The sequence below is a fragment of the Pungitius pungitius genome, chromosome 17 (assembly GCF_949316345.1).
Source record: "Pungitius pungitius chromosome 17, fPunPun2.1, whole genome shotgun sequence".
In the NCBI taxonomy this organism is placed as follows: domain Eukaryota; kingdom Metazoa; phylum Chordata; class Actinopteri; order Perciformes; family Gasterosteidae; genus Pungitius; species Pungitius pungitius.
This window is the reverse complement of record NC_084916.1, coordinates 8,317,396-8,339,678: the sequence shown is the minus strand read 5'-3', so window position 1 is coordinate 8,339,678 and position 22,283 is coordinate 8,317,396. Positions and strand designations below refer to the sequence as shown.

Here is a 22,283-nt window from a genome sequence, read left to right as displayed (position 1 = left end):
GAAAGACGTACACGCTTATGCGTACAGATGCCACACTCTTACTATGCAAACAAATAACATATTCATTTAAAAAATGTTTTTTTTTTACAGTTAATCACACCAAAACTCTATCTAAATACAGAAATAAGGCAGTTTCAGAAAGTCAATAGTGGATACCACCACGCACATGTGAGCAAGAACACAGAGTAAGCCAATGAACCCCTGTTAAAGGGTAAGATCAAAGAAAACAGTTTTCTCCACTTGTAATATTTTTTTGGCCTCAGACGTTATTTGAGGAGATTTGGAGAAATTCTCCTTTCAGACTTCTGCCACTATGTCAATAGCATTAGAGTGAATGGCCTTAAAGGAAATATATTATATAATATTTGGAAAAACTTAAGCGATTTCCCCGTTTGAGAAGCCTCACTTTGGACACCCTTCTTTTTTTTATATTTTACAGTAAAAACTGTTGAGATAGAAGGAAAGAAATGAATAAAAGGACAATGAGCGTGAGTGAAAAAGAGAGGAAACAGTGGGAGAGCGCCTCAGTGTGCGTGTGGTGACACAAGTGTCGAAGGATAACACAGCAGTTGCTGTACAAGTGTAGGTGCAACTGCTGACGAAGGGAAAAAAGGCAGTTCTAAACATATTGTGTGTGTTTTTTTTAAATCCAGTAATGTATGGTTTGTACAGGTAAAGTACATCATGCAACACATGAGTAGAAAATACGTTTTTTTAAAATCATATTTATGTTTCCATACACAGCGTAACTGAATGAAAGAATTAGAATGACTTTTTTATATTCAATTAACGAGGGCCGGTGGGTATCTGGTTCATCACTAATGTAGCAGGTTGACACTGCTAATATTTATCAACACTACCCCCTCTGCAGTAAAAGTTTGCAGTATTTGCAGGTGAAAAGGAGATATATGTGATGTTATGAGAGGCAGGTCCACTTAACGAGACCCGGCTGGTAGAAATGACTTGGCCTCATGTACATGTGATCTTATCCCTCCGATCAGACAGCTGAGCGAGATGCAACCACTCAACTTTAAAGAGGGTAAGGAACTAATGAGCTGTGCTGCTAATGAGGTTCACTGAACCGGAGCGGAGCGGGTAACGCTGCAGCCATTCCTCAGCTCTTTCTCGATGGATATGGCACAGACACGCGCGCTTTCCACCCTCGCAAGTAAAGCAGCGAACGGAGTCACTTCCTCTAACAGTGATGACTAAGAGCCACTTTTCAGTAAACTGCTCACCACACCAATGCTCCGCGTAAACATTCATTTTATCAGCAGTTGATAAAAAACAATTCCCACCACCCCCGTTGCCATTCTCGCTAAAGACAATTGCGCCAATCTAGAAAAGCTACACAGAGGTTAAGACTTATCTTTCATCCAAACGAAAATCATGCATGCTGTTTTGTGTATTTTCAACTTTAAATCCCAAATCATTTTATTTAACAAAAACCCATTTAGTCTCACGTGATGAATGAAAGTATTATATTATAAAATGTAACAATGTTAGAGCAAATCTAGATGTTTGTGAACAGAGATCAATTAATACATGAAAATGACACCGATGTATGATGTAATATAACTAAATGCAATTAAAGGGATATAATCCCACCACTGATTACTGAATGTTACTGAAGCATTCAGACGTTTACTTTAAAAGCGTACCACAATAAATGATGAATTACTTCATACTAAATATACAGTAAATTAAATGAACCGTAATATCGAGGGATTCCTGAACAAGTAATGACTGAATAAAGACCTTTTTGTCCTACCTCTGCTGATCATCAGGTTATAAAAACATCATGGCTGACTCCGGGCCTTGGCATCCGCTCTGCTGCAGCGGTCTGATTGGACCCCGCCTCCTGCGTGCCACGCCGTCCAGCGGCCGCCAACAGTTTGGCCACCGGGCCCTCTGTACTCCGCGCGGTTGATGGGAAGCAGAAACCAGGCGTCGAGGCCCAAACTAATATCCCTCCATTTCTTTATCGGGTCCACGTAACTCCACACAGGTCCGTGAACATCGGAGCGAAAACCTTTTGGCCGCCTTAGAACTTTTGTTTAAGAAGCGCTGGGGACCTTTGGCCCTCCTTTAACGCTCTACAGCTGGGCAACGCGGCTTTGAGTCTGATCGAGTGTGTCGTAGATTTGCGTACGTTTTTTCCTTTGTTTGTTTTCGGGGGAGGATTCAGGTCCTCTGTCGGTGTCGACCATCACCTTAACAACCTGGGAAAAAATGACAAAAGACATTAGAGAAGTGCACATTATGCAGCATTTACTGAAACATATATGAATGCCAGACATTTTGTCTATTTTACGTGCACAGGAAAAATTTTGTCCAGACATCCAAATTGACTGGCTGATCAAAGATGCACGATACAGGTAAAAATCTGGTGCCCTGCGGAGACTCCTGAAAGTCAAATTCTCTAATTGTACCAATTTTTTGCCATAGTTGACAGCTGACAAAGCCCTCCGCATGTGAAGTTTTTTTTTAAGGCCCCTGGTTAAAGTTGAGCCGATGATTATATATTGGAAAATGTCAAAAACATTTGTGCCATTGACGGGGGAGAGCCTCAAGCAGCTTTCCTATTTTTGTATCATATTTTTCTCTAAAAGAATCAGCAATTTACAACAGCAATGAGTTAGAAAGGTGTGTGACCTCTAATAGATGTTGGTGCAGCCCAAAACAAGCACGGTGTTAATAGCTTATTGAAGCAGTTGAAAATGATTTAAATATAGTGTACAGTGACAGTGTGACACTGAAGCCCTACTGATGATATCACATGCAATTAATCCGAATTAGAACACACTTTACGGTGTGTGGGAGCGGCACGCAACTCTTTCCCCGTTTCTACATTACTCACTCAATTTCAATATTGATTGCTTTATGAGTCGGAACAAAGCGGTCATCAATAGGCAATTTCCGGGATGGAATAATTACATTCATCGCTGCATATTACGTTTTCTGTAGCTGTGACACTTGTGTTTTTCTTCATTCGGCGATTCTAGTGTTAAATGTCAGTTTCTCCAGTTCTCAGTTCCCCCTTTTGTTGCCCCAACCACAAAAATCACCACACCCTGTTCGTCTGTACCCCCTCCCTCCCTCTGCCACCCCTTCTTCTTTCCATCCATCTTACCTCCCTCTCACCACAAATCTAAATCTGAGTCTGTATTTATACAAAGTCGTTTCCTCGGGTCAATCTGACTAGAGCGTGTGTGTGTGTGTCGTGTCTTTTATCTCAACACACACACGCACACACACTCACACACACTCAATCTTTGGAGCAGAATCTATATTTAGAACATCGTCTGTCCCTAATAAAGCCACTGTTTTATCACCTTTGTTATTCCAAGGGTGTATATATCAAACACTCCCTCCTTGGATATGACAGAACTGTTTTATGTTTACAAGATGGAGTTTAACAAGACAGCACGAGCAAAGGGGAGCACTGTCGTATTTACTGTTCCAGGATACCTGTTGAGTGGTTCACCTGGTTCAGTGTGGTCCTCACCACATCCACACCCAGGTCCCACTTTGCTTGGACTATAGATAGAAAATAAACATACCAGCCATTTGAGAACTGAAGCGCGTCATTATTTGAAAGAGGATATATGCTGTTTGAAAAGAAGAGAAAAAGATTGCCTCCATGAAAAGTGAAGCAGAGTGAGTCATTACTGCAATTCTGAGTCATTTTAAGAGTCCCTCCCCTCTTAAAACTGTGATTTAAAACAGTGTTTTTGAGGATATAAATATAGTTGGTAGACGTCTGGGATGAAACCTATTCTAGGACCCAATGTGACCTTGTTAAGTGTCCTCAATGGGAACATCTGGCATGTTCCTGCCACACCGACCCAATACAAACAACCAAACAAACACAAAGTGTTTTCATGTCATTCATTGTGATCTTTTCTCCATGACGCAAGATACAAAGCATGAAATCCCACCGACCTTTACCTGAAAATCACCACAAAATTGATTATAAAAATCAGCGGTGGTGCTCAAAACAGTAAAAGAAAAAGGGGATTGAAGTTCTCTTTTACATAAAGAGTGAGTGTGGCTCCAAATATTTTCCCCGTGGAGCTCTGACTCAGGCAGCTTACTCATTTACTTAAATCACTCCTTCCCTCCTTCTGCTTTTCTCCTTGCGCTCTTTGTTTCTCCACACGACTCATCGGTTTTCTTTTCTTTTTTTTCATTCCCTGTCTCTCGGTTTTCCTTTCTGCAACAACTCGGATTTCCAAATCTAATGTCAACACTTCAACTACAACCCCCCCCAACAGCACCAGCATCATGCTGCCTTTCCCATCAATCCATCACTGAGCCCTCAGTCATTTTCATATGCTTCTTCTGTCTGTTTTTCCAACTGTCATTACGGGTGAGATCCGCAGACTCCTCCTGACCCCCCCCCCCACCCCCCTACGAATGTGTGTGGTCCGGTCCAGCTATAGACCGTTACATTGTCCCAGACAGGTTGAACTGCGCAACTAGCCGGCAGACCGAGGTGGGGGGTGTGGGGGTGGAGGGGTTGCAGAGCAGGGGTTCCTAGGGAATGTTTGTTTTTCTGTTTCCAATTTGGTCCAGCCCGAGGAACTCCACACTCCGCTCTGTCTCAAACACACCATTCATGACGGCCTGACGCACATGATTACACACAAATGCCCACTCACTAACTCTCCCTGCCTCGCTCTCACACACACACACACACACACACACGTATATATCCTGGCAACACACACTACTCATGCACACTCACAACCCTCAATTTCATCTTTACCATGAACCATAAGCCCTTTTCATTTTTCATTTTCCCGTTTTCGGATTTTTTTCACTGCTAATGACGTTTCAAATGACACGGCGGTCAAATTAATTACGCTTGTTTCTTCCTCCTCTTTCAGGGATTCCCTGCACCCCCCCAAGTCGTCGGGAAAAATGATTGTCTTTGAAAGCCTTTCTTCGCGTGTCTCACTGCGTTCCTCGATGTTATGTCGACAGAGTTGAGCTCCACGTTCCACCCATTACAGCACAAAGAGCACATTGTTTTATACTTAACTCAACCGTTCCATCTGAATCGGATTATTTTAGTCTGTTTTGCTTTTTCGATTTTAAATAAACAAAGCGGATCTTCGCGTGACCACAAACAATTTTATCTTGTATCAATAGAAACAGACAGATGGATATAGAGGATTTTTATCAGAAGCGTATTGGTTTGCTTTTAGACGTCATATCGTTTTGTTCCACGGCCCTTTAATTACTCATCAGACAGACAGAAAACCACATTGTTATATATTTCAACGCTGCATATCAAAAAAATAAAAATGAAAAAGAGGTTTATTCACTTTTTTGACTATTTGTATTTTAAAGTGTGGTGTTTAAAAGCCATATAAATATTTGAGACAGACATGAAGTCAAATATAACAAACAGACTCAATGGAAAAGCTGCTTTTTTTTTTCCAACCGCAAAAGTCCTAAAATGATGGGTTTACGTAGAACTAAGAAAATAAACTGTTCTGAAAAGAACATGATCCCACTAGCGCATCGGCCTATATAAAGGTTTTTGTTGTTTTTGGTCTGCGTACTAGCCTTGTGTTCCAAATACATTGCTTGGGTTATCAAAAAAGTGTCTGAAAGTTCTTAATTGGTTGCGATTAATATTGCAGAGCTATATTTCCCCTCGATTCAGAAAAACCTGGAAATCTAAACATGGTGTCTTGTTTTCAGTTGTTGACTCATCAGTACTTCAATATGGATTTAACATCAAAAGATGAAGAAAGAAAGAAAGCAGGAAAACAAGAGCAGAGGAGGTACATCTGTTCTACATTAACAAACATTCCAAACAAATCAGCTTAAAATTGACATCACAAGCTCAAAAGAAAAAATAGATCCTCTTCTCAGCAACACCTACAGTCATCGATAGTGAACAAGATGCCCCTTTGGGTCACTTCCTGACAGCTCCTATGCAGCAGCTTTCTGCCACGTGGAGACAAACAGACAACAGTGTCATCTGTCAAAATGCTGACATGACAGAAAACGGTCTGGACCAGGAGCAGTTGAGGAGCTGCTGACGTCCGTGTCAAATTAGTGTGCTGATTGTGGTCTACGGTGACATACCGAGTATCTCACAGCTCCTAATGAAACCCGATCATCACAGAGTTTATCTGTAACGCGATTCCGTTTTGAAGGTTTTCTGCGCATCGCCTTCCTTGGGTTTAAGAAAAATATCCTTTCCCTCTCTTGTGAATGACATCAATCAGAAATCTTGATCAACCAGATCTCTCAGTTGTCGAGGTAGAAGCTGAGGTGTGGTCTGTCTATTCAGGACTGTAAGCCACGCCCAGAGCTTTCAAGTTGCTGACACCGTGACACGTATGACCCGGTAACAGATATGCTCCTATTAGCGCCTATTAAACACCCACAGCAGCCTTTAGAGGGAACACTATAGGTAGTACTATTATTGGTTGAACCAAACCTGAGGACGGACGCTTCTTGCACACAAAGACGTCTACGAGGCACCCGGCAGGAACATTTTGACTTACAATTCCTCCCAAATTGGCCTCAGAAGGCTTTACAATCTGTACACATGCAACATCCTCCGACCCAGAACCCTCTCATTGGCAAAGGGAGAGCAGAGGAAGGATCCCTCCCCCAGGATGGCCATGGAGCAACAGCTGTCATGTGTATGTGCATATAAGATTTACAATACGCTCAATGCATATGACAGAGATGATCCATACGGTATACTGGTGGCAGCGAGATGAAAAATGATCAAAATGCCTACTAATAACAGCTGTAGTAGATTAATAAGGGTAAAAAAGTAGCAATGTCGTGGGGGGCCAACGGGGGGGGTTGCCTTCCGTTTTCCTTGGCTGGTTCTTGTTCTTGTCCTCCCCACCCCCACAACCCCCACCCCCTCCTGTGACACCTCATTTAACAAATCCTGGAATGGACCCTGATGAGGAGAGAACGAGGGGGAATGACATGCAACAAAAAGCTCCCGAGGTTGACTCTGGGCACTCAAATAATCCACAGAAATGTGTCTGCCTAGTCCAACACGTAACTAATCAGCGCATTGTGGCCGCTCTACGTTTAACCAGTTGGCATCTGAAAAGGGTAGTTGAAATCGAGTGTGCTTCTAAAACTGCTCCGCTTATTTAGAAAAATTCGCTGGGCAAAGTTCGAATAAGTGGGGCGGCTGGTAGCGGCAAACCAACGGACCACAGTCAGGAGGACATCCGCCCTGCATGCACGGCGTAAATGTTCCTCCTCGATGTATGTCGGTAGCAGGAAGCCCAGGCGCATAAATCAACGCGGGCCTGTTGGTTTTGACCTTGCTCCCTACAGCCAAGACCCTCATTCATCAAGAAATAATGGCGAACAACCTTTGCCTCAGTGGTAGTTGTAAGCGTAATGGAAGGAACTGGTAGCTGCACAAATCAACATGTTGATTGTTGACACTCGCCCCCCCCCCCTCCAAAATAAATACGGAAAACAAACCACAGCTGTGCCAGAGACGCACACTTTACCCGCACACGTCTCACCGAGCCTGCGCAGGTCTGCCAAGCATATCTGATTATCACACACACAGTTTGTCTCAGTCTGGGTAGGCTCAAACATTACGTCAGGCACGCACACACACACACACACACACGCTGATGCACAAGACCTTGCACTTAATGCTAGTCGCAAAACTACTGCCTCTCTAAGGTCCACACACACACACGTACGCGTACATACTTTCCACTCCTGCAGAATCGGACGTTTCCTTCAAGCGGCACGGTCCGACAGGAAAGAATTTCTGGACAAACTAAAGTGCACGTAGAGACACACACACACACACACACACCACGGAACATTTTTCAAGCCACAATGTTGACTTTATATTTCTTCCCGGAGCCCTTCGAGCTGCACGCTGGCCAAGCGAAGCAGCGTTTCCCGTCCGACGGTACCGGGAAGTCGGGGCAGGGAGGTTTTTTCCGGGAGGCCTCGTGGTATCAATGCAGCGCCGGAGTCCATTCAGACGCTGGACTCAGAATTCAGAGCCATATTCATGCTCTCCCAGCGATTAGCTGTCATTTATTTATTGTAGAAATGAAAAGTGCTTTTTTAAAATATTTCTTCATTTTTCAACCTTGTAGTGCTTAAGAGGTACACGGTTTTTCTTTGACATGACCAAAGAATCCTACCCTGGCCAGGCAAGCAGCGCGGAATGTCTCTTGGGATGCGTTGCTGAAATGCAAAGAGATGGAGGAAGCTGATTTAATGCCACAAAGCCATATCACTCTATTATTATTCAGATCCAACGGACTCCATTAGCATCAAAGTATTACCGAAGACAGTACAAAACATCTGCAAGTATAAACCAAGTAGCCTCTTTTGCTGCAGGTATTCTCTTCGGGCAGAGGCTCGGGCTCCAGGCGAGTTGATTCACTCATCCTCACGTTCACTCTATTCCGCAGGTTTTTTTTAATATTTGACAAAAAGGGAATGGGAAATGACTATAATTTTTGCTCTGCTTCACCTCTTTTTAGCCACCGCTGCTCCCCGAGCTGCTCACATACGTTGCCTCCCACCCCACGCAACAATTTTCCTTTATTCTTCTTCCCTTTCCGTCTGTGCCCTCTCCTCCGCTTTCATCCGAGAAGGTGAACGCTGCTGGCGTTGCCTCACTCTTCACAAGTGCTGTTCACAAGAGACCTGGAACACTTCTCTTCACAACCCCATAAGTGAAGCTTCGGGCCCTGCGGGGCAATATTACTGGAATCTTATCCTTCACTTCAGTATTTTAAAAGCCACTTTTGGTACCTGTCAGCATAAAGCCCGAGCGCGTCCCTACTTCACAAACAAATCCTGAAAGGATTCTTTATGATTTGAAAAAAAAAAAAAAAAAAACGAGCGCTCGTTTTATTGTCTCACGACAGACATATCCCTCGATGCTTTATTTAAAAACTAATAGAAACGCAGCTAAGCTACCGGGGAGTGCACACTAAGTGTGACAGTGGTGGACGTCCCTGCAAATGAAAGAACACGAGACAACAGAGGGAGTGGTCGAACCGAAGAGGCTTTCAGTCGGTCTGTCAAGGCACGTCGTCATCTGCCCCAGTTTCCTTTTACCTCCTGCCAACAGATGCTCTGCAGAAACTAAGAACTGGCATTTGTAGAATCGAATCACCTCGCTCGCGGTCTGAGTCATCTGAGAGAGCCGCAGAGAGAGGAAGGAGAGAGACGGCAGGCGGTGGAAGAGAGATACTCACAGCCGGGTGGAATCAGCCATTAGAGAAAGAACGGAGAGGACGAGTTGTGTGTGAAGCGCTAAAAAAGGAAAAAGCCCAAAAGCCATGTTGCAGAACAAACGCCGTGCCCCCCCGCCGTGCTTTTCCACCCACCCCGACACACACACACACACACACACACACAAATAGGCCCAGAGTAAATTCAAGTGTCAGCCGTAAAGTTTTTGACTATAGGAGTGATCTTTTGCCCCCCCCTTTCCTCTCCCCTCTTTTCCTCCTCCCACTCCTGTACCTATGCAAATGAGTTCCTTGTCCGTCCATCGGCCCCCTCCTCCTTTATTGCCTTTCCTACTCCATTTCCACCTTATTGTTCTAAGCATTTCTTTTCTCAAGTCTATCACAGGCTTGTTTTATTAACTCTCCTCACCCTTTGTCTCGCTTCCTTTCTGCTTCCCTCGCTCCATCCATCCCCGTCTCTGTCCTAACCCCCCACAGGCCAACCCTGACCATAGACACCTCTCTTTAGCCCGGTTCCTTATCTTCGCACTACCTCCCCAGAAATGAAAAAAAGAAGCATTTCCCCCCCTTCCTTCTCCCTTCATCCATTCTTCTCTAAACCCCCAACCTCTCCTACAACTCCCCCCCCCCTCCCACACACACACACACACACTTCTGAGTGGGCCTCTGACACCCACCTTCTCCTCTCCCTCCACAAAAGTCTCAAAGACCCCCAGATGTGCGCCCCCTTAATTTCCATTTCAAAAAAAGAAAGACCTCCCTCCCTCCATCATCCATCTATGCAAGGATCCACTTGATCATACACACAGCAGACCCTTTAGCCCGCTGCAACACATACACAATCCTCAGCAAGTGGTCTCACAACTTTGGAGAGAAAAACAAGTGAAAGCTGATCATAACAGATATCGGATCATTTACAGACTTAAAGACATATCTGTGTTTGCAGATGGTTTCATGACTCCTTCCTTCAGAGAACGTATTTTACTTTTATTTTCTTGCGAACAACAGTAATAAAAGTATCCTTAAGTCCTAAACTCAAAATACATGATTCCATGTTTGTTCAGTACAAACATTTAATTATAAGAACTCCCCTGTAAGCCCACCCAATCCCGTGAGAATCAGATAGGGCTGCTCCAAAAAAGTTTTCTTCATTCCAATCATCTGACCATGATTTTGTGGATTCATTGAATCCTTTTGTGTTTTGTAAAATGTCTGCAAATGGAAAGAATTGTCCATCAAATCTATTTTTGACAAATTTATACATATACAGTTAACATAGAATATAAAAGGAGTTATATTTGATGACGAGAACGACGAAAAAACGCTTGGGAAATGTGTCAAGAGGGACAAGCGCATGTAATTGGGAAAGGATCCAGTCATTTTCAAAATAAAATATTTTTCAAAAAAATAAAAATAGCTTTTGGTCGGGGGACCATTGCCCTAAATTATAGATGACAATCACATTAAACTGAACATTTTGTAGCAGGATTCAGTGCTAGTCATGTGTCTACAGTGCTGTGCCCTGCTACTGCAGGTCTATTCAACACACTCGGAAAAAAGCCCAGCCCTTGAACAACAGGTGACTGTTTGCTGTCACTGGCTCTTTCAGATGTCAAGCTGGACCAGAGGCCAGTTGGAAGGGTGTCATATCGCACTGTGCTTTTTTCTCCCTTGCTCTCTGAGAAAATAGATAAAAGACAAGCAACAATGCAGGACTGGAGTCACGGCGACTCAACCAATGATCCATCATTATTTTACTGCTGCCCCAAAGCCAGCAGCACGCTCTACAAATTGTAGCTATTCGCTCTAATGAAAAATAAAAAAAGAGCGGACACGTTAGTTGTTTAAATCACAGCTGTAATTTGACAGGACCCCGTAAAAAGTCAACCCCTTATAGTGGGGACCGATACCACTCAAACACACACACACACACACAGACACATGCATGTAGGCACACAGAGTAAGGACAAAGGCTACCTTGAAAAGTTACTCCGCCACCAGATGTTTTAGCCAGATCCTAGACTACAACACTAATGGGGCTGCACGTGCGTGTGTGAGAGAGAGAGCCGGGGGGAGCTAAAATAGTTTTAAAGCTGCACAAATGAGTTCCATTCCTCAGTAAGCATGTAGTTAAAACAAAGCGACATGTACGGTTTCAGATTTGAAATGAATCGCTTCGAACTTCCCACCATCACACGCTCAAATACAAATACAATGTCAGCGTCCATTTACACATGAAATGAAACCAAACTGCACTCTCAAGAGCAAGCACATGCAGTATTTTGACAGTGCTCGCAGAGCATTCGAGCCCCTCTGCCTGAGAAGCAGAGATGTAGACATGGAAAAGTACAGGACGAGGGAAACAGAAAAAAAGGGGAAATATAAAACGCAAAGAAACAAATTTCGACGGCTAACAAATCTGAGTGGGTTTGCGTACAGCAGCGTGTGTGCAGGGGTTCTTGGTTCAACTGTTGACAGAACAGACGGTTAACCCCTCAGTACAGAAATAGACAAATACAACCAGTGAGTCAACTCAATCATAACCGAGCAGCGAGCGAGAAGAAATGACAGCCTGCTGCCGAAACATACCCCAACAACGGAGGATGCTCTCCAAAACATGACAAGCTGAGCACCTAAGATTCATTCCTGATACACAACAGGAACGTATGTGGTATTGAGGGAATACAATGTGCTGCGGAAGCTTCAATTTACCTGTGAAAAGACACCAGCCACTTCTAAAATACAGCTTTAGTGCAAAAATTAGATTAGGAGCTTACGGTAAGGTGAAATGAAATACAGCTTCTTTTGTCCCTCACCCACCAAGAGCCTATTAGGACTTGTTGGTTAAATGCAAATGTAGAACCTTTAAAAGTGGAGCGCGCTTAGTTCTGCACTGGCAGATGTATTGTTTCCCTAGCGGGGCAATTTTTCTACCTGCATAAAATCCCAAGTACTCTTTCCTTGAATTCGCCACATGACAAAAACACCTCTAAGATTTAGGAAAAAGTCTCGCTGAATTAAGCACGCAGTCCTGACGGGAGATGGTCAAGCTCGCTCACAACACGAATCACATTCACACCAACTGTGTCACTGTCACAGTTTCCGCAGATCATTTTCGCTGTCTAGTACGCTGGTTGAAGACTGGAAGAAATTACCGAAGGGGCTGCTCCTGGGAACACTTGAGCCGAGTATACAAAAATGTATTCATAACACCAAAAGTAGGCCTGCTTTTGTCACAGCTTGTCGAGCATGTCGCATTGGCTGCCTGTATAATCCCTACTCTATTTCCTCATTGTACCATGCTGTTAAAAAAATCTATTAATATCACATGTGTACATTTAGAAAAAACCTCAAAACTACTCTTGATTTACACTCTGACCTCTGGCTTTAACTACAATTTTCTAGGAGCAAGTTAATTTCTCAGAAATCCTTCAATAGATCAAGAAGCACATGACAACGTTATTGTGTCAGAGAGGTCCCGACCTCCCGGTGTTGTTTCCGTGGTTACTGACAAGGAGCAGAGCTTTACTGGAGGAGACGACATACTCCTGTTAGGTAAACACTGGCACAAAGAAATACACAATCTCTCCCAAAACCAGATTTAAGCTGCACGTCCACTGGGACAGATCAACTTTCTAAATACCAAGAGGTAGACACACAGGCTGGAGTTTGCTCTTCTGTAAAGTGACCCCATTGGGATTATTGTTCGGGAGAGAGGAAATCAAAGCAAACCTGCTACCGTGTACACGCGGCGACATCACATTCGGCAGTTCATTTGGTCAGCTCCACACACCACAGCTTTGTGAAATAGTGTCACAATGAGAATGGAAAAAGCAGGAGTGGATCTTGTTTGAATTCCCTTTGCAAACATGGAACTCAGTGCCCCCAAACGATTCATGTCCACATCTCTTTGACAACAATGTATAACACCTGTCTTATTAACTCTCATATAGTCTGATCGGACTCTCCCGACCAAACGCACCTTCTAATGTTTTTCTGGGACAACACCTGCAGTGAAGCTCAGACAAAAGGTGGAGGGGTGGAGCAACTCGAAAAACATATGGGATTAGCGGGAAATGTGTATTGTGTCTGCATGATTAAAAGCATGAATTCAAATGTGCCCGTCCCTGGTAGGGAGAAACTCCAGCTGTGCAGCAAATGTGACAAAAAAACAAATTTCAACACCGCCCTCAGATAGCACACATCGGCTGCTCTCCAGACGCAGCCGATCTTACTCATTCACGATCGAGCAAACATCCACGGATTCATTTCCAGTGAGACCCTGCTTGAATTGAAAGCCAGCGGAACGCCGCCTCGGGGCCCAGATCGTGCACCGTGTCACACATGAGGCACAAAGTCATACTGAGCGACAGGGGGCCACAGGAAACACACACGGTCGAGTCAAAGCAGACACACCTGGCGACTCACACCATGTGACACAACGAGCCTGCCTAAAAATGGTGTCCAAAAGCACCTCTGGTACCCGCCGAGGTCCATTGACGAAACCGACGGCCTTTGCCGCGTGTTTTTAACAGGACTGACTGACATGACGGGGGGTGAAAAAAGGAGCCAGAAGGTGCTGTTGGGGGCCGCCGCCGCTTGGCAGCAGCTTAGTCGCTCCGACCACGACGCCGCAATGCGCCCGTGTCATCAACCTTCTGCCGGATCCTCTCAACCAACACTTTTATCAGGCTCCACTGTATCGTGACAGAGGGATTATTTACTCTCAGATCAAAGAGAAACATTTTGCTGCATTTAGGATTTGTCTGCCCCACTCAAAAAAAAGAGAACTACAAAATGGGAGATGAAAAAAAGGGAATTATTTCATCCTAAACGAAGACCATGTGCTCGTTATCTGAAGCGGCCTTTCTATAAGACAGGCTTTAAAGAACCAAAGACATTAGAGACAAACTCAAGCCTAAACAAAGCGGCGCTAACCACAGACGGAGAGCGGGGATGACATTTTGGGCCATTTAGCAGACACTCTTTTCCAGCAGGACTTCCAGTAACTGCAACATGAGAATGGGCTCAAATCCGTGTGTATCACCCGCGTCCCAAGCAGCTGAAATGAAGCAATTACAGAGGCAGAACAATGCCTCCAGCCAGTGGAACAAGATCAGACCCATTGTGTCCTTGAGATACGAGCAAAACAAGAGACGGTGCGGACAGAAGTGTGAGCTACAGAGCTGTGATCCAAGAGAGAAAAAAAAGCTACATTTAAACAAACTATCCGTGTCAAATAGATGTTTTCCTTTATCTGATTTAAAGACAAAGTGCTGTAGATGATAACACTTTTCCGCTTATTGAAAAAAGTTCGTACAGTACACTTCACTTCATTCAAAAAACTAAATATTAAAAACGACATGTATCCATGTGGTGCATCCACATGGATGAAGGAAATGCCACCTTATGTAGACTACGGTATCACGGACCACGGGAACGTCTTTGTGAAGTAAAAAAAAAAAGTTTACATATTATTTTTGTTTGTTTCTATTCAGTTATCGGACACATCAAAATACACACAAGGAAAAGCCCTTAACCAAAAGTTTTAAATGACTAGGCTGGTCCCACTTCAAATAACGTATTCTTTTTTTTTCTTACCAAAACATAATATTCATCTGTGGCGAGCAACGGGTCTGCAAAGGGGATCATTCGGTGCCATCAGCGCACACACACACACACACACACACACAGGAAGATTCAGCAAAAGTTTTGTAAACTTTTATGAATCCTATAAACTTATTTTTTTTCTTTTGATGTCTGGGTTCTTATTGATCATGGGTGAGGTTATTCCTTTTTCTGCCATTCATTCAAATTTCTACAACTTCTGAAGGTCTTGACCCACAATTTATAAAGTTTTTTGCCATATTTGTATCCTATACACTTAAGCTGCTGTTTTCTCATTCTTTGGCAATAATTACGACCAAAACCTCGTTTGCGATATGGTTCATTTATCAATAACAACATACATCACATTGTAGTAGGTTTTCAGGTAATGTGATCAATTAATAAGTAGGCTATAAAAAATAACCAGATGGTAGAGCCTATTTTTGTATACGCCGTGTGAATTAACTACTAGACATTTAAAAAACACAAAGTATTTTTATCATTACACTAAGAAGTTTTGAGAGAAATTATAGAAAACAAACTAAAATATACAGCTACAGACTGACTGTGTTTACATGCATGCACACAAATACAGGGACATTTAAAAAGACAATACTTTGATTTCACTTCTTTTTTTTGAGGAATCTGAACCAGTATGTGCTTGTAATTATTAATTCAGAAGATGCCATTTTGCGTCACTATATCTCAATTTATTTTTAAGAACTCCATGGAGAAACATTTAATGAGCTCTTACCTATAGTTCCAAATTGCAGAAAACTTTGCCTTTTCTCAAAACAGAAAATATCCGAAAAGGTTTACAAAGAAAAAGCAAACTCTTCCCCACCTGGATAATTATCCATTCCGATGACTATCATTACGCATGTGAAGAAACTACACTGCATTACAAACTTGTCTCTGTCTTTCCAAACACCTCCCTGACCATGATGCTTTGAGGCAGTAAGATCAGTCACATGCACTCTATGCAAAATCACTACAGTTGTTACTCATGTCTTATAGAGCATCAAACAGTCAATAAAACACACCAGGGACATTCCAGCTAGTGGGACATTTCTGACTTCCCTAAGTTCATGTGCTCTTTCTCTCTCTCTCTCTCTCTCTCAAAACTTTCCCTCTTCCCAAGTTCCAACCACAGAGATTTCACATGTTGCAGCCATATGAGTAAGCCATGGCGCACACACACGCACACATACAGGAAAAAGTGCTGTGCTCTCTCTTACACACACACACAGGAAAGAATTTTACAAGCAAAGGTCTCCTTTAGGAAGTCGTCAACTGTTTTGACGTTTAATAGCAGCTAGAACAAGGCCATGAGATACAATAATATCTCGTGTCTGGACGAACCGTTTCCTTCAGAACTAGAGTGATACATCGCTTGATCACGTTTAAAAAAAAAGAAGCTTGTTAAATGTTTGCAAAAGTTTAACAAAGTCTATCTAGATATCTAGGTGTATGAGAACACAAAGTTATGAGCGACAAATACTCAAACCCGAGGGGGCATGGACTCATGTGGCATGAGAGGACAACCAGGGAAAGGGGATGTTTTCAAAGTATACTTAGAGTCAGTGTTTAAAGTGCCTTGAGAACTGCTCAATTAAAATCAGACATAGCAGCTTAGCGAGAGAGAACAATGCAAAAGTAAAAACCGGATTGCATCCGTAGGAATTTGAGGAGGAAAAGTTACACACTTTGACGGGGCTTTAACTGAGACAGGAGTATTTGGAGCTTCTAATGTGGAATGTGTTCTTCAAAAAAAGTTGTCACTTTGTAAAGCATAGGATTTTTTTTTAAATCATGGAAAACAAACCAGCATTTATCGAGAACGCTGGCTTACAAAGTGCTTAAAAAGTTTATACGAATGCTCGACTTCAGCCTCCAAATCGGATTTGTGTTTGGATGCTGCTTGTTGCAAAACCAACAAAACATAAAAGTCTCACATATTTTGATTTCTATTTTTTCTTAAAGAGATCCCCACAGCTTGGGAGACGCGTGTGTACACCGTCCCCTGTTACTGAGGGTAGAGAGCACAAAACTTTCAAAAACTTGTAACTTTTCAAGGAAATATTTGAAGCCACAACGGTGAGCAGGAGGTAAAGATCATCACTTCTAACAACTTGTAACAACGGTGTAGCAACATTATCAAATCATCCTAGACACTATTTACCGTGCAAAAGGACTTACGGGTAAAGCCAGCGTAAAAAAAAAACCAACTTCTAATAAAACCACAAACTGTGCAGGCTCAGACTTAAGTTTGACGAGATTTCTCTGCTTTTCTTTCTTTGCTTTTCTTCCCCACAAATCACGGAGGTTATCTGTTGAATTAAATTCGGTCCACACATGAGCACAGTGCTTCAGGGGCCCGGCCTGGAGAGCTGTGAGGGACTATGTGAAAAAGCTTCCTTGCAGTGTGTGTGCCTCATTGTGCTGCCTTCACATACTCCGCTCTCCCCACAGAGTTGTCATGCCTACCCGGCTCCCTTATCTCAAAGGAACATCACAGTTTCTTACGACACGGTGGGGGGGTAAAAGAGGAGGAGAGGGGGGGGGGGGGTAGACTTTTACAAAGTTGAGTGGAAACGCAACTCAGGCTTCCCGGCGTCACTCGCGAAAAGTTCAACAAAAAAAATACAATATATGCGCGATATTTGAGCCGACACGTAGTTTTGGGGAGTACTTAACGTTAGTTGACAAGAGGGGGGTGTTCGGGGATCCTTTCTTCTTCTTTTTACGACATTTCACATCCACCATCTTACTAACAATGAAAGAGGTGCAACAAAAAAAACAGCACCATATCGGCTGTAAAAGCCACTTGACAAACGCAATCTCTTTCATCTCGAGTGTCAGCGCGTTCCCACGTTCAGCGCGAGACAAACTGCTGCGAGCGGCTAAAAACTAACGTTTACCTTTTCGGCACCGAGCTGTTCGCTTGTGCGACGTGCGTCACTCGCCGGGACGCGAGCCCTCTGAACTTGGGCATCGAGCTCGCAGGCAAGAATAGTAAATGGAAAAGTTATCAATGGTTAAAAAAAAAGACGTGTAAAAAATTAGATTCATATATATTTTCTAAAAGTAGTAACACATTGTAGTTACACGGGAGCTGCTACCCAGTGACAAAAAAATCACTGTCTAGCAAGTCCAGTCGGGATGCCGCGTATCGTGAATGAATGCCACCCCCCCAAAAACAACAACAACAAGAAACCAAACTTAGTAAAAAAAAAAGCACAAACACAAACCTACTTGAGGCGACTAAAGTCACTCCGCGTCGCCTCGCCGTTGACTTCACACTGGGGCTCAAATCAAAAGCGGTAGCCGTCCCGCGAAGCCCCCCCACTTTGTATTTGAGCAGCGTTTGGGTGTCCTAACCTTAAACGTAAATTGCCATGTGAATTCGGCGGTGCCGCTCCTCTCTCTCCCTCTCTGTGTGTGTGTCTCTCATTCAGCGGATCCCTCTTTCCTTGCCGACGCCGCTCGGGCCGTTAGTTACATAAGACGCAAAGCGACTGCTGCCCGTCGTAAAACTACTAACGGCTAACTGCAATGTTTTGTCCCCCGAACGCAACATTTGATAGCCCGGTTTCCCCCACCCCACACCCCCCGGAACACGTTTTCAACCACCACCCCCCCCCCCTCTCTCTCAGCCAGCCCCCCCACACACACACACAGACACTTGGTCCGAGAGCATGCATGTCAGCCATCTATAACTCCGACCGTGCATCGCCGATGTTGTGGTGCCGTATGCAAAGCCACTGCACCAGGTAGCAGAGAGACAGAGAGCCGTGTGCACGGCGCGCGTTTGTCGTGTTGCTTTTGGTGCTGCTTACCTGTTGATCAAAATAAGCATTAGCCTCTTATTTCTCAGTGTGTGTCTCTTTCAGCAGCCTGTTAAGATGGTGGCTGGCTGGCCGGTTCGTCTCTTTGTGAGGGTTTTTTTTGTTTGTTGATGATGTCGGACGGGGTGACAGTGTCTTGGCTGTCTCTTTTTTTTCTTTTCTTTTGGTCTGGGGGAGGGAGAGAGAAAGATAGTTAAAGCTTCGCGGCGAGTAACACATTTAAAGTAGGCTGATACCGACTGGTTGGTGAGATTGTCTCTGGTATTGCAATATTCCGATGTTATAGTATGTTATCTGGCCGGCCGCAGCCCGGATTTGCTGGCCTCTGCAAACCAAACCAGAGCAGCTCGTTATCTGATATATTGTATATATATATATATATATACTTTTTGGTTCAGCCTAGTGTTATCGCGTTGCCGTGACAGGACCTCTGCCAGTCTTTCTGTACGCTGTGGGGATGACGTCAGAGGAGGAAGACACAGCAGCTCTATTAATATCAAGAAGCCACCCGAAGACGCACTCTTAAAGTGACACGCACTCATCAGCTCACTCGTTTACCGCGTCGATACCAAACCAAGTCAATTACGCCACTAAAAGCAGGGAAAACGGACTCTTAAAGTGATGCTGACTGCAATCTAACCTATTAGAGTTCGGACACAATTCGACCAGGACCGAGAAGAAGTTTGAGTTAAGCCCGACCTAAACTATACAAAACCAAATCAGCAACTGAAATGAAGAACACCGGCACTTTAATGACCTTATTTATACAAATGATAACAAAAGCTATAATGATAAAATGTTAAATGTGAGAACATAGAAACTACTTGTTGAGTAGTCGTTTAGAATTGACTAACATTTCAACTGAAGTCTGAATTGATTAAATGAACACTGTAGTTTTAATTATAAACACAATCTCACGAACATTAATACTCTCTCCTTCAGGCTTAAATAATGCTCATAAAAGGCATTAAATAGTAATGTAGCCTAATCGTTTGTTAGAAAATATTAAGCACCAGCACAGTTCTTCTTTCTCCTTTTTTTGGTGCACAACTGCCTCATGTTGTATTACCGCCAACAACTGTTAAAATGCAGTAGCATTTCTTTGGAGTTAGATTGAATGTACATCACTGCGCCCTAAGCTTGTAGCGTTACACTGTTACAGGATGAGATAAAAACAATATTGAAACTTTGCTCTATAGCACTACTGGAAAAACTCCATAGTTTTAAGTGTTAAATAAAACACACTGATTATCTTTTTGTTACCAAAATATTAATATATTGATAGAAGAAACACCCCATTACAAATAAAAACCCTGCTTTGAAAGGAATAGGTATGAGCAGGAAATGTATTAAAATGTCACAAAGGAAGCATTGTGATGAATAGCGTCTTCAGACAGTTGAATGATATTTGATTATGATTCATACGATTCATGGAAAATATAAAACAGACTAGGATGCTTCATGTGCACGTATTTTACTTACTTTACTAAATTGGACGTTCAGTTCAGCATCTAACTCTTTAGTTTTCTATAACTTGCAGAATGATTTTTTTGCATTGTACCTCTTGGATGGTTTTACCATTTAATACATTTATAAAATGAAAAATATGCAAATATCTTACTATAGAATTGAATAACATGTGTACCTTAATTGTAATACTTGGGTGATCTGATTAATAATACATGTGTTAATCAAACACATTTTTGCGTGGTTTCTCCTCTACACAGCATGATCGGATGAGCATAAATATTAATTGCTCTTATCTGGTATCACTTCACCCTGAGGGCAAATGACACCTGGGCAAGCGGGATCAAAAATCTCCATGAGATATGTATAATTATAAAATGATAATCTACAAAGTCTTGGATAGCAAGTGCATCTGTGATGCTCTGTAGATACAGTAGAGGTAAAGTTACAACTCAATTTGATATTATTCATGATTTCACTCGGTAGACCAATGGATGAGGCAGTACGGGTCCATAGGGCCACTGTTTTACTGTCAATATTCTGTTCACTGCTTTGTGAGTATTTGTTTAAACTCTGCAAAGAGAACAAAATATTCAAAATACGACGTTCGGTTCTAAAGTAGAACGAAGGGAAGCAGGCAGCACACAGCCCCTGGTTGACTGCACCTGAGGAGGGCGTTTCTTTCCAGGCAGGAGAGCTGAGCGGCTGTTGAAAAGTCAAAAAATGACGCCCTATGACTTTTCCACTTTTCTTAAGCCTCAATGGAAAACCTAAGGAAATTTGTGAAGCAAAATTAAAAAGAACTTCAAAAACACCTGCAGCACCAAGAGAATCCGACTACACATTCAAAACAAATAAGTCAAGTGACAAACTCGATAGGATTCCCACCCAATGTAGAACCACATATCAATAATACTACTAAATGATAAATTTGCCTTTGTTAGCATTGAGTGAGAGCCGGGCTGCGGAGGGAAGTCTGTGACCCTTCCCTTCACAGTCCCTCGCCCAATGCCCCATGGGGAGGAAGGGACTGTGAACATTTGTTTTCAACCACTGCCCTTCAAAAGCCAAAGGCGCGATTTTCTTGCTAACAAAGCCTCCAGGCGCACGCTGCTGGATACACCGCCTCCTGAGTGGGGCAGGCTTCGGACGGACCACAGAGGAAATGTCACATTGAGGAAATAATACACCTGCCACCTGCCACAAGTCTATCACATATGCGTTCCACAGATTTATTTTTAGAAATGTCCCATTTCCTCGCCTTTTTCTTCCACTATTCCTTCCACGCAGACATTGTTTTTCCCCCTGTTGCATGGTTTCCTTATCTTATTGGGAACCAACATGGTCCCGTTGGTAAAGAAAATCCTCATCTTTTGTTTCCTGCACTCATCAACAGGGGGTGGAGGCAATAACAAAGTGCATCAATCCTGCTTGCGATGACACATGTACCTGTGATGACAGCCACAAACCCTTCTTTTTGTTTCACGTTGTCACTGTCATCACTGTGCTGTTTGAATAATGTTGTCACAGTCCTCTTTATATCCGCGCCTCCTCAATGTTGCGTCTGAAATATGTGGCATTTCTTTCTGTTTTCAAGGTATATCCGTCACGTCCCTCTCAGCTCCCTCCCTCTGCCTCCTCGAACGGCTCTCTCCGTCTCATGTAGTTATAGAAAAGGGCTGTTAGAGGAAACCAAAAAGCAGCAGGCAATATCAGCCTTTTGTGGTCACAGAGTACACAATTTGCAAAAAGTCAAAATGGCAAAAAGTGTGTCACTCTTCCTGACCCGTCTTTAATTCTTCTTAGTGAGGGACGCATTGATCCGATGCACATGATCCGGGGCAATGACTATCTTTCAAGAGTAAATTGGGTAATGGAAAGGCCAATTGTGTTTGTGTTGTGAAATAGGATTCATAAAAACAACACCTGATTTTAAAGTATAAAACTGGAGAAAAAGTGAAAATGGAATGGATTTAAAATATTTAAGTTAAGGTTAAAAAATCGGCTGAAATGATTTTTAGCATTTACATTAGCAATCCAATTAAAAAAAACAGGATATATTATTTTTAATGACAAGGTCTGGTGAAAAGAAAACAAAAGTAAAAGTCCGTTTTCATCA

At 43.0% G+C, this 22,283-nt stretch overlaps 1 protein-coding gene across 8 annotated transcripts in view; it reads right to left on the bottom strand.

Annotated features, from left to right (window-relative positions):
* The window catches only part of trps1 (trichorhinophalangeal syndrome I), an 89,378-nt gene extending 70,179 nt beyond the window's left edge, over positions 1 to 19,199 (bottom strand). Inside the window, exons 1-3 of one of the 8 annotated variants that reach the window (XM_037474103.2) lie at positions 19,084 to 19,199; positions 18,689 to 18,865; positions 1,772 to 2,222 (exon numbers count right to left, since the gene is read on the bottom strand). In XM_037474103.2, coding sequence (XP_037330000.2) covers positions 1,772 to 1,784 — 13 coding nt within the window. In that variant the 5' untranslated portion in view covers positions 1,785 to 2,222; positions 18,689 to 18,865; positions 19,084 to 19,199. Of the gene's footprint in view, positions 1 to 1,771; positions 2,223 to 18,100; positions 18,465 to 18,688 lie in introns of those variants that run through there. The other 7 variants (XM_062558437.1, XM_037474105.2, XM_037474107.2 and 4 more) reach the window with 7 other exon arrangements.
* Between the last annotated feature and the right edge of the window lie 3,084 nt (positions 19,200 to 22,283).